The 18,422-nt window shown below is 44.2% G+C and overlaps 2 protein-coding genes across 2 annotated transcripts in view; one reads left to right on the top strand and one right to left on the bottom strand.

Moving 5' to 3' along the window:
• Positions 1 to 2,084: 2,084 nt before the first annotated feature.
• LOC147331223 (chemokine-like protein TAFA-2) overlaps positions 2,085 to 18,422 on the top strand; it is a 117,005-nt gene continuing 100,667 nt past the window's right edge. Inside the window, exon 1 of the mRNA XM_086293390.1 lies at positions 2,085 to 2,849. The gene's annotated coding sequence lies outside the window, so the exon portion shown is untranslated. The remainder of the gene's footprint in view (positions 2,850 to 18,422) is intronic.
• On the bottom strand, positions 11,052 to 13,377 carry LOC147331225 (uncharacterized). Its single transcript, XM_086294093.1, has 2 exons — positions 12,997 to 13,377; positions 11,052 to 11,591 (listed from the first exon to the last, which is right to left on the bottom strand). Exons 1-2 carry the CDS (start codon positions 13,375 to 13,377, stop codon positions 11,052 to 11,054), a joined length of 921 nt encoding a protein of 306 aa, XP_086150219.1.

Below are 18,422 nucleotides of genomic sequence, written 5' to 3'. Positions count from 1 at the left end.
ATTAACTGCTGCTTCCGCTGCATTATTGATGGAGAGCTCCATTCCCGAGGCCGTAATGCCTCCTATTTTTTCCCTTGCAATTTTCTGGTAGACATCTCACTGTCTTCAAACACACTTTCGTGCTGAAAGAGAGCGAGGGTTCAGGCAGAGTGCTTGCACTGTTCCCCGCAGGTTGCTTTTATTTTAAGCTGAACCACCACAATCAGTGTCGAACCACGAAGCCTCCACAACTGAAAATAATCGCAGCATGACAAGCATGGGATGATTGGGGTTATGCAAGGTGCCACCTACAGTAACAAGACCTAAAAAGGTAGTCAGGCTTCCTCAGAGAGGTTGCAAATCACATGACAGCTCAAGTGCAGCAGATATCCGTTTCTCCGTGTGTTTTGACCTCAAAGAGACAAAACCAGAGACTGTTATTAGATTTTGATGCCAAATTCTCACTAACTGGAATTTACCTCATGAGTCACCTCAGCTCCCACCTGCAGTACATTTGTTGTAGAGCTCCCTAACAAAGGCTCACACTGCTGGCTTTATCTGCTCTCACACAGCTTGAGACACCTTACCTCCCGGCTGACCTCATCCTGTCATATGATTTAATGAGCGAAGCCGTGTCACAAACTACAGTGGCAGAGGTGTGACAGGATAGGTCTATACAATGCATAGAAGATTAATGAGGCCATCTCCTCCTTCAATGTGTGTGAGAAACGCAGCTTGAGGAGGAAAGAAACTTGATGACTTTAGAAATTATATGATATAAATGACGCACACAGAATCAAAATAACAGCTCCTCTATTTATATTCAGTTATGAAGCGATGCGAAGCCTGTCTCTGGTCTACATACACTATCTGGGTTGAATTTTATAGCTCGGCAGTGATAATGGTATGACATTTTTCTTGTACACTATCCATGGGTTTTTGTGTGTAGTGCCCTTTGATTTTACTTTGTGCTTTTGTGCTGGTGTTTATGGAGTCTTCTGTGAAGTAGATGGCTTTGGCTTCATGATGACAACACTCTCGGAGGGCGGTCCAAAATCAATCAAATACAAGTCCAAATGCTTGCATCCCATCTCCTACAGGCTATTTCAAAGGTTGGTATTGATTATTCCACCCATTCTTGCCATTCAGGGGGGGCCGACGAAAGAGCATGCTTGAGAAATGGAGAGATGATAATGAAATTAAAGGAGGGGAGGCTTTTGTAGCCTGGACACTAATGCATGGGGAGAGTGGAAGCTGAATGTCAAAGACACAAAAATGTGTTATCGTAAACTCGATGAGTATTCACGAGCCTAATTCATGTCATAACGCTGAAGTTCTTCAGAGTGGCTCGTTCGCACCAATTGTATGTGTGGGTGGTGTGTTTGGATAGGGTAAGGGAAGGGGTTTTGATAAGAGGGGAGTCTTTTTTGTGAGAACTGAGGCGGCGCTTCATCTGGTTCTTATCCTCTGATTCTATTTTGGACTTTTTTAGAAAGAAGAAATCTTCTAGGTTACAACAAAAGATGGTGTTCATGTGTTTCACAGAGGTGTGAAAAACCCTTCAGCACACAGCTGTCTTCCTTTTTTGTGTTCACTTGCATTTAGTGGCTCTAATGAAGATTTCAATAGCCTATTAACCCTCTTTTTTTAAGAATAAAAGGAAGAACATAAGAAAGAAAGTCAGGTGACATCGCAGGACAACATCAGACCTTAAAGGAAGAGAATTTAATTTTCCTATTTTTTTTTAACAATAATTTATTCACAGCTCTGAAACTCATGGAGGAAAAGTGGATAAATAATAAATTGTTCAAAGTTGTCATTAATAAAAGTATCGAGTGCCTAAATTGCCATCATTGAGGCCTACTGGCACCACTGTTTATAAGATGTTAGGGAGCGTATTGCCATTTCTTCATAACTTAAGTCTATATTAAAATAAAAGTATTAAAATATATGTATACTTCTTCACTTCAAAAAATTTTCACACAGTCCCTAAATCTTTTCTTGGGTCCACCCACTGACCGAAAATAGCTCAAAGCGCATCTTCTAAAATCATGCGGCATGATAAACTGGTTGTGTCTCAATATGAAATATGCCTTACTATAAAAACATCCTTTCGATAAAACATCTTAAATAAACCAATCAGCATAAAAAGCTGCAAACAAATGGCTGCAAGTGGCACTGGTGTAATTAGTGACTCATCTGATTCAGTTTTTATTTCATTGCTGTAGTTTGCTCGCTACTGCTGCATTCAAGAGGGCACGACCATCCAGTTACCAACGTCTGAAGCTTTCTGATAAAGGTCCTCCCCGTCGCCACCGGAGACTCCAATCCAACAGAACCGCTGGATGGCGCTAAAACACCAGCGCTGCATCAGGAGGCTCCACACGCGCTGTGATGAATCCGGCTGCTCTCTCATCACTCGGACAGCTCAGATCCATTTCTCCAACTGCGAGAAAACGTTGCCAAACACCCATCTGCAACCAGTATGTTGAAGGGGGATTGTAAAAATCCACTGCATCCTTGAATTCAGAAAGTATGAGTGACGGTCCGGCGTGTTGTCCAGCTGCCGTGGAGCTCTGGCGGATGGGAAGTTGTGAGTCAGAGGCGGAGAACCAGTAACTTTTATAGACTTTCAAGTCCACCGCCTCCAAGTATCCAGCAGCCCCACTTTAGACTCATTTCTCTCAGGGATTGTGCGTCTGGAGAGCTTAACATTAGACCAGTGTTTTAGGTTATGTGTTGTCCAGGGCGTCTTGTAGCGACAAGGAAATGCCATTTGCCTAAAGAAGAGGCTTCCGTTTTTTTGTGGCTGGCAATGGAGAATAAATGAAAGGGACAGTTCCCGGGATTAACTGAAAGAACAACGGCAGGTAGGTTGGAATTAGAGTTTATAATTTGTTATTCCTATCTGTGGAAGTGGATATATGTATATTTATATATCTATATGTATATCTATCTATCTCTCTATAAATGATTGCAATTAATATTCTGAATTTCTAATGCTTAACAACTCATGTGCGACTGTGAAATGGCAGCAAAATCTACAATTGACTATGATAAATAGCTTTTTACAAATCATCAGGCAGCAATGGGCTACTGGAAACTCATGACTTTAGGTGGCGTACAGGTGTAGCCGCAGGCTGGCAAATGTTCAACTTTATGTTCTCAAGATTCAGTGAATATTAGATGTGGGCATCAACATGAATCCATCACTGACAGTTCCGATTGGACAAAAAGTTTCCCCTCTGAGAGATCTGCCCATGTGCACAAAGGCACGAAAGGAACTCCCTTCTATGTGAAAATGTATGCAAGCAACATGCTACTGTTTTAAGTAGTATCTATCTATCTATCTATCTATCTATCTATCTATCTATCTATCTATCTATCTATCTATCTATCTATCTATCTATCTATCTATCTATCTCGGACCCCCAAATCTCCATATTCCACATCACTGGTACCTTGGCAAAGGTAACTCTAAAACATAAACGTTGCTCCCTGCAGTGCAAAGTTAAATGTAGAGCTGAATTCACAGCAGGTGCAAGTGTGCTTCCCTTTAACCCCAACATAAGAGGAAAGCAGCTCCAGCTATAAACAGCTTGTTTGTGACTTCAGCAAAGTACAGTGGTGTTATCTCATTGTATTATATTGCAAACACGCAGAAGGAGTCCCTAATGAGAACTGGCTCATGTGTTTGGTGTCAGCTGTTGCACGCAGACTGTAGATATTTATTATTATGCCTGCACGCCACTGTGAATATATTCCTTTCTTGCAGCCTTGACTTTCCACTCTCCCTCTCCTAATTTGTTTCATACGCTCTCCTTTTTTTTTTAAATCCACCTCAGTCTATCTACTTGTTCACCTTGTTCTTTCATTTGCCCTTCATCCTCTTGACAAGTGTTGTGTGGTCAGCTTTTTTTTTCTTCCCCTCAATTAGTGCTATCATCGCATTTCATCCTGCAGAATATGGGGATGGTAATAACCTTACACTCCTATTGCGGGGTGATACAATTCTGCTGTGATTAATTGAAGTCCCCTCAGAGAGTCAGAGGAGGTGTAGATCGTCCCTTTCACACTCACTGACAGGCAACCCATTATATTGTTTTATAGATCGCCGTCAGTAGCCCTTGAAGCTGCCTGCGGCCCACTGTTGTTCTGGAGGGTTTTATTGTGCAGCGTTATTGGCTGGTAATGCTGACAGGCAGAGCAAAGGCCACCGTGGGATTAAGGGAGATGGGATCCCTGTGACAGTTCCACTGTATTTGACAGTAAACTGGAAACTTGGAAGAAAAAGATTTGCTCGCTCTGCAGTGGTAGTTGTAAAAAAGAAAGAAGGAGATGAAGAAAAAAAAGTGGGGATTTGTTATGAAGTCACGTTCACCATAACATTGGCTTACTTCACATCTGCACAGAGTACTCTAACAAGTGGTGAAACAAAAACGGGCCGTTGGTATGCAACAAAACACACTTTAGTAATGCCAAATAAGTAGCTTGTACAGGTAAGACAGATTAGCCTGCAATTTCTATAAAGCTTCCATTAGACAGACATTGCAACAAACAACAGTGCCTGAAAAAGGCAGAGTATAGACTGAGACTTGAAGAGAGTACTTGATATGCATGAGCCACCAGGTGATTTCCAGAGGAAGAGAACACCATGGATAAGAGGCTTGTGTCTAGTTTTAAGGAGCCACCCCAGGCAGTATTTGTGTTCTCTGCCAGCTTCCTGCTCACTCTGTCAGATCAATAGGGCATAATAGAAGAGTGCGGATTGTGTTTGCAGGCATGAGACAAAATAATACAAGCATTGTATTGTTTTTTCACCTCGTACATGTGTTGTGTAGTTGTACAATTAAGATTGCCTGTTTGTACTGCACATCTTCTATTTTTTTGCATTTCCTGATGTTTGAGCATGTCAAGCATGTCCGCATGTGCACGTTACATATACATTTGACAGCCCAGTGCTTTGACACCGAGAGCATTGCAGAGCAGCACCACGACTTAACCATAAAATCTGGGGTATTGCATCATTCCACACATTCTCTATTCACCACCAGCCCTGCAGATTTGGTTTAGCGGAACAATAAAAAGTCAGCCATCTATCTACATGATTACAACCGATTTCAGCACCTCAAGATTCGGTGCTCAGCGGTGTCCATAGGCTAATGTGTTTAGAAAGCACAGTTTGTTCCACCTATCAAAGCGCCAGCTCGAGCTGCTGGGGTGAATCCATCGGGTGTTTAAAGGGAAATTCAAAGCACCACCATAGCGAATGAAGTGCAGCATTGTGACGCTTGCATGCAGCTCTGTCATGTACAGTGGAGGAGGAGGAGGACGAGAGGACAGCACATCCCATGTTTTATAGATGCCATTTAAAGGTGCATGCCTGGGATGGGCTGGCTGAAATGAACTGTAACAACAGACTAAACACCAAGACAATAAACTAACAAATTGGTTTTCTGGAAGCCAGCAGTGTCCCACTCACTCGCCTGGGCTGATGTGTGGCGAGCTGTTTTTTTTTTTGTTTTTTTTCCCTGAGAGATTAGGCTGTGAGCACAACTCCATCTCTTATTTATTCATGCTGATTTGCTGTGTGCATGTTTGGCTGTGGGTGTGTGTGAGAAAGGGAGACGGGGAGCAAGAGAGCACGCGTGTGTGTGCAGTTGAAGTGTAGCGGTGTTTGTAAAAAAAGTGGGTGTTTTCCGGAGCATTTATATGAATGGTGTGTGTGGGGGGCGCATCGTGCTTGTGTGTACAGGCTTCAGCATCGCCTACTGCTTGATTAAAATTGTGTTGTGCGTGTTGTGAGGTCATTGCAATATATCAGCTCCCTCTGTTGTTTGTTCAGTATACATGACTGAAGTAGAGACACTCATAAGGTTCACCTGACAGTCTTGGAAAAGCTAGATCTACTTGTCATCTGTTTAAACAAATTTTTTAAACTTTGAGATTGAATCATTTGATAGATTTTTTTTGGCATCATTGTTTTCTGTCTGGATGTCTAGGTATTCAATTTCACGATTTGGATACATTTTTTGTTCATAACTATTAAACAAAAATCTGCACCATGTCAGCTTGGGTGCCTTTCATCCCTCTCACTCACAGCAGGAATCATCATGCTTGACTTCATGTTATTATTTCTTTGTAGCTAGAATAGCACCTTGAGAAAAATGTATAGACAGTTATTATTAAAAAGTTAGAAAGGAATCATGTTTGGTTAATTCTTAAAAAACCAATGCAGGTTTGAATCATTTGCATTGTATCCACAAAGATAAGATAAGATAAGATAAGATAAGATAAGACTTTATTAATCCCACAACGGGGAAATTAGTTATAGAGTTATAGAGTCTAACTGCTGTTGGGATGAATGATCTGCGAAAGCGCTCCTTCCTGCAGCGAGGGTGTTTCAGTCTCTGACTAAAGGAGCTGCTCAGCCCACTCACATACTCATGCAGTGGGTGATGTGGGTTGTTCATGATGGATGTCAGCTTTACTAACATCCTCCTATCGCCAACCATCTCCACAGACTCCAGGGGACATCCCAGCACGGAGCTAGACCTCCGCACCAGTTTGTCAATCCTGCTCCTGTCCCTGTCCGTGCATCCACCCCCACAGCAGGCCACTGCATAGAAAAGGGCAGATGCTACCACAGTGTCATAGAATGTCCTTATTAACTGCAGACTCTGAAGGACTTCAGTCTCCTCAGCAGGTGGAGTCGACTCTGGCCCTTCTTATACAGGATGTCTGTATTTGTAGTCCAGTCCAGTTTATTGTTGAGTTTTACAGTTAAAGTTTTACAGAACAAAAGTTCGACACCCTGAAAGAGCTCTGCTGTGACAAACAACAGTGATTCTTTCCTCTATAAGATAACTACAGAGTTTCCCACCTCCCCTGTCATTAACATCAGCACAAAAACTGTGCCAGGAGCTTCGTTATGTGGGTATCTATGGCTGAGCAGGTAGGTTAGTACTTTTGTTCATATAGCGTATGTTCCCTAATTTTGGTAGGTTAAATCATTCACTTCTTCAGTGACGTGCATTTATGCCACATAAGACTTTGTATACAGTAGAGCAAGTGGACATTTTTTGCATTCTGTGATGATCCACAGAGAGACATTTTTTAAAATTAGAATTAAATACACATTTTCACAGTTGAATGCCTTTTTAAATATTTAATACAATTGAAACTATTAATTAAAGTCCTAATCTACAGTACTGTATATTACCGCTTTGTGATTTGAGTTCTTTCTCCCCTGCAAAATTTCTGCTCTGGGAGTGGCAATACTCTCACTGTACTGTTCAGTGAGTGACATGCTGCTGTTTCTAAGTGGTCATTTTACCTATAAAGCTGAAATCACAACACAGCCATAATCTTTAGCTCATAGGTAATTTTGTGATTTTGTGAGATGATGCCATGGCTATAAAGTCTGTCTGTGCTGCCTGATTCTTCACGTATGCTGCTGCTGAAGGTCCAGAGCACAGAAGCAGTCAGGATGGCCCGGTATTGGAACAGCCTTACACTGTTGGGAGAGCTCTGTTATAGCTTTAGTCACCCCCAGCTGTGGTGTCCCATCTTTATATCATTAAAACAAAGGGAACCATCAAGTAGAGGTACTTTTTGGATAATTTAGCTGCAAATCTCAAGATGTATCTGAGTAAAACACATGTACTGTTTATGATTTGTTGAAGCTGACAATAAAGCTTTTGAGACAACTAACAGTTTAGATTTTTGCACCTTGTTCACTTAACTGTTACAGTTTTTGGAGTTTTCATACCTTGTTTGATCATCTTTATCCCCTCTCACATTCATCTGGTCAAGTTGAAAACTCGTGGTGTTAATTACTTATGTATGACACTTTTAAATGGATTCTTTCAACATGGAACCGGTGCAGTCTCCTGACAGCTTGTTGTACATGGATTTTCTAAGACCCAATGGTTCAGTCCACTCAGTGAAGACGCTTAGTATAGAGCAGAGGTAATACATGACTCTTCCTGGGTAATTCTCCAGCTGACTCTCAAAGTCTTGAAGACACTGAGGACAATTAGGTTTGAATGGATCAGAGCCTCAGAAGGGAAATTCACTCTTCCATGGAGGTGGTTTTCAGCTTTGCCGGGCATCAGACTTTTCTACCAACAATCCTTTCTTTTGCTCTCCTTTATTCCTCCTTTTTGACGGCTCTTCTGTTGTTAGGCAGATTTTGGCAGCTCTCGCTCACAGTATTCTACCATTGGGCCTACATCTCATCAATGTCCTCCTGAGTACAGCAACAAAAAAACTCAATTCTCCAAGCCTTCAACCATCCACCTAGTGAAAAGGTTGGGGAATTGCAGATTTGAGAAACCCAAATCCTAAATTGTGGTCCTTAGGGGAGAAAGGGTGCTATCATTTTTTTGTTGGCAGACTCTTTTCTCTTGGCAGACTCTTGTGGTGCCTGAGGGTCCATAGCAGTATGTTTTTTTCCTCTCATATTTTGTATGGTGTTACTGTCAAGCTCCAAATCATGCCTGTAATCATTAGACTACAATCTGGGTAAAAATTGCAATTACAGGGTGTCGTTTCTGGCTTGTTATTTTAATTTAATTTTTTTGGTGAGAGAGCAGGATCATGGCAACCCTGTGTTATTAAGATGAAAGAAATCAGACTCAAAAAAAGAGACAATTAATGGCAAAGGTCTCTACATGCGCATCATGCGGGAAGGCTGATTTAGGCTTTCTTTTCCAAAATTGAAAGTTGCACTGGTTCCTGCTCTGGTTTTCTTACATGAATTTAGAGCTCATACTTTCTTTTTCTCCCACCCCTCATTATGTAAAAATGCAATTTTGTGACCTGACATGAAGTCCGGTCAGGTTTTTCCATGATGAGAGCCCAACAGTGGAAGAGGTGAGGACTTCTTCAAAGCAGGCTTCTATTTTCAGAATGCCCTTAAATATTGTGCAGAAGCCAGCAGCCAAACCTTGGTGTAATGAACAAAATGAAATGTGGGTACTTGTGTTTTCTTTGCACTATGACAGAATTAGCTCAGAGGTAACTCCGGTTCATGTTCCTCTTTCATCCATTCAAACACGCCTCCTCTTTCAGTCAGTTACGTACATGAACAATAAATACTTCACATTTCATTTTTAATTATTCTTTTGCAGTTTCGCCTTTCAGTTGCATTTGGGTAACCGATGACTAATGAATGAAGCAGACTTGTGTATGTGTGAGAGAGGAAATGGGGAACGTTTGGAAGCATGAGCCAGGATTGTCAGGCGGGTTGTCAGATGGGCTTATTAGTGCTTCTCCTGGTGGTGGGAGACAAAACAATTACCTGTAAAAACTGTTATGTAAAAGCCAGACTTTTAAAATGTTTTTAAATGATATAGCAATGATTAACTGTTTTCATTAACTAAAGAAATTAGAATTTAGAAGAAATTGTAAAGGCATGGATGACAAAATTGTGAGAAAGTACACCCACTACTGTTTGAATACCCGAGCTTAACAGATACTTTATCAGCTCTTCACTTGAAGCTAACTTTTAATGTAACCTTCACAGTTACTGCCGCTTCTTCATTTAAAGCGGTAATGTCGAGCATCTTTTTAATTCATCTGATAATGTTAAAGCTGAAGCTGCTGCATACACAATGTCTTGACAGTGTGGAGGAATATTTCACTGTAGAGTTTAATATTTGAAGTTCAGTGCTATTTGGCATCGAATGGTTCATTTTACTGTTGAAGTGTCAGACCTGAATATCGGTACCGGCTACCACATTTCTGAGATTGTATTGTTGCTTCATTATTTTTACAAGCTCTGCATGTGTGGGCATCCCAATTCTTTGTCTAAACTCTTTGTTTTTGTTTTGACAGAGCTTTCAGGAGTCAGTTTTAAAAGTACAAAAATTGAGCCGCTTATCTTCCATTGATTTTACTTTCTAATTTGGCTACAGTTTGAATCATGTTTTCAACATATAATTTGTTTGTTTCTTTGATGCTATTGATGCTTCATTATTGTTACTTCTTTACTTTTTTCCTTGGTATGTTTTTCTTTTTTTAAAGAAAATGACAGAATACATATGTTTCTTTTCAAATCAAGCTCTTGTAGTCTAATAAAATTAAGATTAGACTATGTATAATAATGTAGGCTCCATTTAATCAGTAGTTTCAATAGTCATGAAACTCTGAAATGTGCGACACAAACCAGAAAATGAAAACATTTGCCTTCCAAGTAACATGTTGGCTGCAGGAGTGAGGCACAGCTTATTAATATGGACCCCTAATATGGACTACTGCATCAATCTGCTGGTGACCAAAGCAATCGCAAGTAGCAGTTCCCTCTTTGCAACTGATTTTTTTCAAGCCAGTGGTTGTTGACAGCTTATCGCCCACGGGTCTCTAGGCCTGTGTGACTGGACCCTTAAGCATTAATAAATAAAAATATGAAATTAAATTCATGGCATCACTTGCTATGAAGTAACTGACATCTCTGATCATCTCAGGACTACATACCCTGTTGTTAAATATTACTTTACACGAGTTTTTGCTCACAGATTTGTATTAAATCTTTCTGTTTTTCACAGTGCCTATGCCGTGGCTTGTTACCTTGTTGGTTTGTAAAGAGTCTGTGGAGATGACAGACAGGCAGAAAGAGACACTGTTGCAATGTTACATGAATTGATCTCTTTACAGAAATGTAATTACTGCTACTGTGAAGGACGTCACATGCTAGTTAAATAAAAACCTACAACACTGCATCTTTTCGACACATGACTTTCTTAAAGCGCAAAGCTCTGCCCATGTGACCTCAGACATACATGCTGTTATGTAGATAAACAGATGCTCAATTAGAAGAATTTTGCGTTGAATTCAGAATCTGTGATTGATGATTTTAAGATTTTAAGCTTAAGTGGCAGTCATAATAATAATAATAATAATAATAATAATAATAATAATAATAATGGGAATATAATATAAATGTTCTGTATGAAGCAGTAGGAAATTTAGAGAAGCCCTCTGTAAAATCAGAAATCAAATAGAAATTAGTTTTACCCTGGTGACAGTGTAAACAAACCATTATATGCATTAAAAAAAGGGAAGGGAATTTATGAGCCTCCATAAACAATCATATGTGTCACGGCTGCCGAGGCGGAGGGGGCCCAGGACGGAGGGACAGAGTCCAAAAAGGCCCAGATGGTCAAGTTCAGGAAGCCGACCATGCGAATGGCAACGGGGCAGGTCCGGATGCCGGCCACGCAGTAGGCAGTGGCGTGGAAACAGTTCTGGGGGCCGACCGTGCGGACGGCAACAGCGGCGTGGAAACAGTTCTGGGGGCCGACCGTGCGGACGGCAACAGCGGCGTGGAAACAGTTCTGGGGGCCGACCGTGCGGACGGCAACAGCGGCGTGGAAACAAGTCTGGAGGCCGGCCACGTGGAAGGCAGTGGCGGCGTTCAGGAGGGCGTCCACGGTGGCGGAGATGCCCAACAGGCGGCCAGGCAGATGACCGACGATGTGGAGGTGGTAGTAGGGGACCTGAAGGCTGCGTGGCCCCTGCAGCCCCAGGTGAAGCGGAGGCTGGACCAGACGAGGCGGAAGCTGAAGCGGAGGCTGAAGCCGGGCCAGGCGACGCTGCTGATGAGGAGGCTGAAGCCGGACCAGACGAGGATGAAGACACAGAGGCTGGACCAGACGAGGAGGAAGACGCAGAGGCTGGACCAGACGAGGAGGAAGACGCAGAGGCTGGACCAGACGAGGAGGAAGACGCAGAGGCTGGACCAGACGAGGAGGATGCAGAGGCTGGACCAGACGATGATGCAGAGGCTGGACCAGACGATGATGCAGAGGCTGGACCAGACGAGGCTGAAGCAGAAGCGGAGGCCGGACCAGGCAAAGCAGCTGATGAGGATGCTGAAGCTGGACCAGGCAAAGCAGCTGATGAGGATGCTGAAGCTGGACCAGGCGACGGCGTGGAGGATGCAGCAGAGGCCGGGCCAGGCAACGGCGTGGAGGATGCAGACGGAGGCGCTGCAGCAGGTGGCGGCATGGATGAAACTGCTGCTGCAAGCGTGGATGAGGCTGCTGGTGGAGCAGCTGGTGGCTGGACGGGCTTCTCGGGCCCCCCAGCTGACGAGGAAGGAGGCTGGACGGGCTCCTCGGGCCCCCCAGCAAAAACAGTCTCAGAACCAGTGGGCACTGGAGCCCCTGGCACACACAGAACAGAACCAGCAGGTGCGGAGACCTCTGGCAGGAACGCAACAGACCCAGCAGGCACACGGGCCTCTGGCAGGAACGCAACAGAACCAGCAGGCACACGGGCCTCTGGCAGGGACAGAACAGGACCAGCAGGCACACGGGCCTCTGGCAAACACATAGCGGCCTGCAGCTGCGCAGAGCATTGACCCTGCTCAGGCAGCGACAGCTCTGTGCAGTCCTCAGCTGGCTTCTTAAACTCCAGGGGTCCAGAGTCTAATGGGGGCTGAAACCCAGCCTCTGGGGAGGCCCTGGAGTGCATCTCAGTCTCAGAACTGGCCAGCCTTTGAGGAATGTTGACATTGTTCTTGGGTTTGTCTCTCTGCTTAGAGTACGGAGTTGTTGAACTGTCCGTTATGGGTTGGACTGACATGGCTTGCTGTACAGGAGGAGTAGGTGAAGGTGATGGCTGAACAGGTAGTGGAGCAACTGACACAGGATGCAGGGCTGGTGACTGCTGAACTGAGGATAAAGCTAATGATTCTTCTGCTAACCGGGCTACTGACTGGGCCATGGATTGTAACAGGGTTTGTAATAAGTCTGGCTGGGACTGTAATTGAGCTATGGATTGTGAGGCTGAATGTGGCGGAGGTGGCGACTGAGCTTCTGGCCGGGCGGCTAACTGAGCTTCTGGCCGGGCGGCTAACTGAGCTTCTGGCCGGGCGGCTAACTGAGCTTCTGGCCGGGCGGCTAACTGAGCTTCTGGCGATAAACAGTTTTTGTCCAGTGCCGTACAGAACATCACCCCTGAGTAAACGGTCCCACAGTTCAGACCAACAATACTGTCCTGTCCACTCACCACAGCTGGCTGCTCGGAAATCCCCAGGTCCGACTGTGGCGAGGAGCGTCGGCAGCGTGAGCGCCGTTTCCCCCTCGAAGGCTGGGTTGACGGGCCGGGCAGAACATCCTCTGTCGGACTGGGCAGTGAAGCATGAGCTGCAGGGTGGGTGGTAGCAGCCGGGGGGTGAAGACGGAGTCCATTCAGAATGAAATTCTGTGCGAGCGGGTGAAGTGAGCTGAGCAGCCAGGGGAGACCAGAAACCAAGCGCTGTAGCCGATTAGCCACGGCTTGGCGAAATTCTCTCCCCTCGTGCTCCAGCCACGCGTTGATTAATTTGTCCACGGAGTAAACAATGTCCTCCCGGAGCTCCTTGGGCGGGTTGAATGCTGCTGGGTCCATAGTGGCCGGTTCGTACTGTCACGGCTGCCGAGGCGAGCCGTGTGGATATAGAAGGAGGACCCAAGATGCAGGCAGTGGATGAGATACCGGTGGTTTTATTTACAGAGGTGTAGTGGCAAACAAACAGTGGGGCATAACAAACAACTAAAGACACCTAAACTGGGAGAACTAAAATAACAGACCTGGGAGCATATGACAACGGATGATGAATAGCAGAGAGACGCAGACGAGGAACAGGACACCGTGGAACACAGGGTAACAGACTGACACAGAGTTACACAGACTGACACGGCGGAACACAGACGAACCGGCAACAGGCAGGAGAACACACAGGGCTTAAATACACACACCAGTAATCAGGGGATGAGAGACAGGAGGGCAACACAGCTGGGAGGAATCTGGGCTGACGGGACAGGGGAAACGTAAACTGATCACACTCACATATGACACGGACCTTCACAATAAAACAGGAAACTCAGATACATGGAACCAGACAAGACATTGAACTAAACAGACAGATTCACAAACAGATGGGGAGACACCATAGACAGACAGATACAGACGCAGACTCAGAGGCAGATCGAAAATAACACAGAACTTAAACAATCATCATCTAGAAAATGATAACAAACTAAAAGCGCTGGGTCACCGACCCAGGACCATGACAATATGTTCTTTGTTCTGCCAGAGAATCTCTTGGGCAGTACTATTCTGAAGTGTTCACCCCCAATCTGCCATAAACAGAGTAAACTTCCAGAACGGCTGGTTAATCAGTGTGCTAACTTGACTCTAAAGTTCGCACTTCTGTTGAGATTCAAGAATTAAGCATGTTTGCATGTGGATTCCATTTCCGGTCGGAAAATCACATTAAATGTTGAGAAAACTCACAAAATCTAATTCGAGTAAAAACATCACTGATCTTATTCCTGTTTTTAAGGGATTTAACTGGATACAAGAATTTGTAATGATGGGCCTTGTACCATTTTAGAAAGAGTGGCACGATGCTGCCCAGACCCTTTGTGTCTGTGTGAAGATTCAAGCTTAGGGTCTCTTGTAGATTCATTCATTTCATCCACCCATTTTCTCAGTCGCTTATTCAATTTTGTGTCACAGGAGGTGCTGGAGCCTTTCCCAGCTGACCTGTTTCCCAGGCACATCAGTCTATCACAGCACCAACTCTATCTCTTGTAGATTCTCTTATCGTTTTCCTCTTGTGGCCACTCTTGTATCTGTACTGCACATGGACGCTTTCCTGCAATACAGTTCTTGTGCTTAGATGGATGTTCCTTTTCTACACCAGTATCAATTTTCAAATACAAGGCAGAATTATAAAGGATGGATTGAAAATGCATTTTATTTCCTATCCCTGTGCGCTCTCCTTGCACTCTTGTCTTTCCTTCAAATACACATCGTATTCACATGCACACACAACAACTACTTCACCGCAATGTGTGGGGTGACTAATTTCTCCTGGGCTTTGGACATAGGTGTGTGTGTGTGTGTGTGTGTGTGTGTGTGAGTGTGAGAGAGAGAGAGAGAGAGAGAGAGAGAGAGAGAGAGAGAGAGAGAGAGAGAGGGTGAGAAGGAGAAAATGAAAGAGGAGAAGCAGTGGTCCACTGGCAGCTCAGAAGAAGCCGCCCACACCCAACAAGCCTGATACCACCTCTTGTGTCATCCCTTAGCTGACAGTCTGTCTGTTCTGCCTCATAAACCAGTGCATGCCCAGAGCACCCTAAATGCGTATAGCCTCTATGGGACCATATCAATTTGATCACTGTTTACTCCCCAGCTTCACATACTGGAGACAAATCACAATCAATGCACAAGACAAATTGAAATCTAGGTGTGCAGTTTTTGCATCCAATTTGAGCTATCTCTGCTGGATTCTGTAGAGTGGAACGGCTGCCAATCACTAGGGCTTTGTTTACTCTCTGTGTCCTGCTGACAACTGGCTGGTACAAAATATCAGCTGCTGTAATGTCACACACTGTGCCTTTGTACAGTTTGATAAACACTGAACTGAAATAGGCCATATGGCACTAAAATCCGTGATGCATGTTGTGCACATACAGTTATAAGAGAAAACAACAGCGCTGTAACGCTAATAGTCATTTAGATTTATTTTCGATTTATCACCAGAGAAAGCTTTTTAGAAACTATGTGTTTAAAAAGTATTTTTTTTTCTGTTCAAAGAATCTAAAGTAGCTCAAAGAAAATGAAGTGGTTTGATGAGTTGCAACGAGTAATTGTCCAGATCTGCAATGAATGAGTGAGATTGGACAAAATCTGAGCAGCAGTTCAACAAGAACATTACTAGAAAGATTTTCCTCAGATATGCAAATATTACTGAGTTTTAGTACCCCTTTGTAACCCCCGTATGTTTTATAAACTTTTTTGCTTTGCAACCAAAACCCATTTATTAACCACTGTCATGAAGCTGAGTTGATATTTTAATCATTGTATCTTTATTGGTCCACAATTGGTACATTCCTCTTGCGGTTACCTCATGGATCTGGAAATGTGACGATGGGCAGCAAAAAGAAAGAAAACATGGCTCTCATTTTATTTTTCAGGACTTTATCTGCTAGGCTGTCCAGGCACAGAACCTCCTGGGATAGGATGATGTAGTCTGGCTTTAGTACTGTGTGGTCTCCCGTTAAGTCTTCAAAGAACTCTCCACTCGCTATTTGTCACCTCACTGCTGATGAGCTCTCAGAGTTAGATAAAATTTGTGTATCACATCTGATCAGTACCCACCCCAAGACACACATATGTGCTCGATTTGGGCACAAAGAAGATCAGGGATATATTTGTTTCACCTGGTTGATAAATGAAGCAGCAAAGCATTAAACTCGATCTCCACACTTGCAAAGCTAGAGTTGTGTTATATGTAACATACGTCTGTGAAGGTTCTCAGTCATCCAGGTCATCGTAGTCAAAGGAGCTTGCAAAGAAAAGCGTCTGGACTTCTTTAAGTTGTTTGAAGACGTTTCACCTCTCATCCGAGAAGCTTCTTCAGTTCTAAGGTCAAATGGTGGAGAGTCCCAGATATAAAGCTAGTGGGAGTGACCCCCCACAGAGGGACAAAAGGACCCCCTGATGATCCTCTAATCGCCTGAGCCAAGGTGGGAAACTGGGCGTGGGTCCCAATCAGCCAGAGTTTCGGGTGTGTTCATTGTGAAACCTGGCCCCACCTTATCATGCGAATTCCTGAGGGCAGATGGCCCAGGATGTGAGTGGGTGTTAAGGCGTCTGGGAAGGGATCTCAAAACTGGATTATAGATGGCAGAGAGTTGGTGTCGTAAACCCCCGCCTCTGTTCAAAGATGGTCACTCACAGTGGACATAGATGGCTTCTTTCACTCCTCTTTCAAACCATCTGTCCTCTCTGTCCAAAATGTGAACATTGGCATCCTCGAAAGAGTGTCCTTTATCCTTAAGATGCAGATGGACTGCTGAGTCTTGTCCTGTGGAGGTGGCTCTTCTGTGTTGTGCCATGCGCTTGTGAAGTGGCTGTTTGGTCTCTCCGATGTAGAGGTCTGAGCATTCCTCGCTGCACTGTACAGCATACACCACATTGTTAAGTCTGTGTTTTGGCGTTTTGTCTTTCGGGTGAACCAGTTTCTGTCTGAGCGTGTTGCTGGGTCTGAAATACACTGGGATGTCATGCTTGGAGAAAACTCTCCTGAGTTTCTCTGATACGCCGGCTACATAGGGGATGACAATGTTGTTGCGTCTGTCCTCCCTCGCTGGTGTCTGATCTTCTTTTCTGTGCCTCTTTGCTGACTTTAAGAAAGCCCATTTAGGATAGCCGCACGTTTTGAGTGCTTCCTTTACATGTGTGTGTTCCTTCTTTTTCCCTTCAGGCTTAGAGGGAACATGTTCTGCCCGGTGGTGTAGGGTCCTGATTACTCCAAGTTTGTGTTCCAAAGGGTGATGGGAGTCAAAGAGGAGGTACTGGTCCGTGTGTGTGGGCTTCCGGTAAACTTCGATGTTGAGTTTGCCGTTCTCTTCAATGTGCACAGCGCAGTCCAGGAAAGGCAGACAGTTGTCCTTTGTGTCTTCCCTGGTGAACTTGATGTTCTTATCCACTCTCCACCATTTGACCTTAGAACTGAAGAAGCTTCTCGGATGAGAGGTGAAACGTCTTCAAGCAACTTAAAGAAGTCCAGACGCTTTTCTTTGCAAGCTCCTTTGACTATGTAACATACGCTTATTTCACCCAACTGGTGACGTGACTTGGAAGCTTTACTCCTGACAATGAACACCTTGCTGCTTTGCGATCAGAGACGTAATGGAGATATTTTTGCTGTAATTCCCATTCTCCCACTTGTACGTCTCTTAACACCTCTTCCCCTGGTCCTAATTTATTTAAACATTTAAAACAGGGACCTCAATTATTCACGTCCCCCAGCCGTCTGTGGCCCTGCCATGGCCTCCTGTGGCACTTCGGTGAAAAGTGTGTCTGGATGGACACATTCCCAGGCTGCTCATTAATTGATGCCTCAGTTGAGACCAGAGGGCTAGTGCTCTCTTGCTCCTGTTCTCTTGCTTTCTCTGCCGATCCAGCATGTCGTCTCATCCCTCTCTGACACGCAGGGTGGGAGAGGTGTTCTCAGACGGTGTGATGTCATGCAGTCGTTGTAAAAAGGCTCAAAGGGTGCTTTCACCCCACTGGACCGTTAAGAGGAAAGACTGTGTTGGACAAGGCTTTAGATCTGAAGGAAAAATTCTCTTCACTCAGCAGGAGTCAAGACTGGTGTAAGTGGACAATGTACTTTTATTTTTTAACCTCTTTTTTTTCTGTCCTTCCCACATGCTTCCGTCTTCTAACTCTTGCACTTGTTTAGTTTCTATGAAGCTGGGTCCTCATTCAGCTGAGTGTGTGGGTGATGTTTCCATCCTTTGCCTAATTTAAAGAGCAGTCTACAGCAGAAGGGAAGGTTCAAGGGGGGCAATATACTAAACATTTGTCCCAGGGAGCATAAAAAGTGCAGGCTAAAACAAGATGAAAAGTTGGGCAATTACGAACTGCAAAAATCATAG

The sequence above is a fragment of the Aulonocara sp. 'chitande type north' Nkhata Bay genome, linkage group LG5, assembly GCF_057382095.1.
Source record: "Aulonocara sp. 'chitande type north' Nkhata Bay isolate Kocher_YH1m ecotype deep benthic linkage group LG5, A_spYH_male_GT1.1, whole genome shotgun sequence".
Taxonomy (NCBI): domain Eukaryota; kingdom Metazoa; phylum Chordata; class Actinopteri; order Cichliformes; family Cichlidae; genus Aulonocara; species Aulonocara sp. 'chitande type north' Nkhata Bay.
This window is presented reverse-complemented; position numbering and strand designations above follow the sequence as displayed.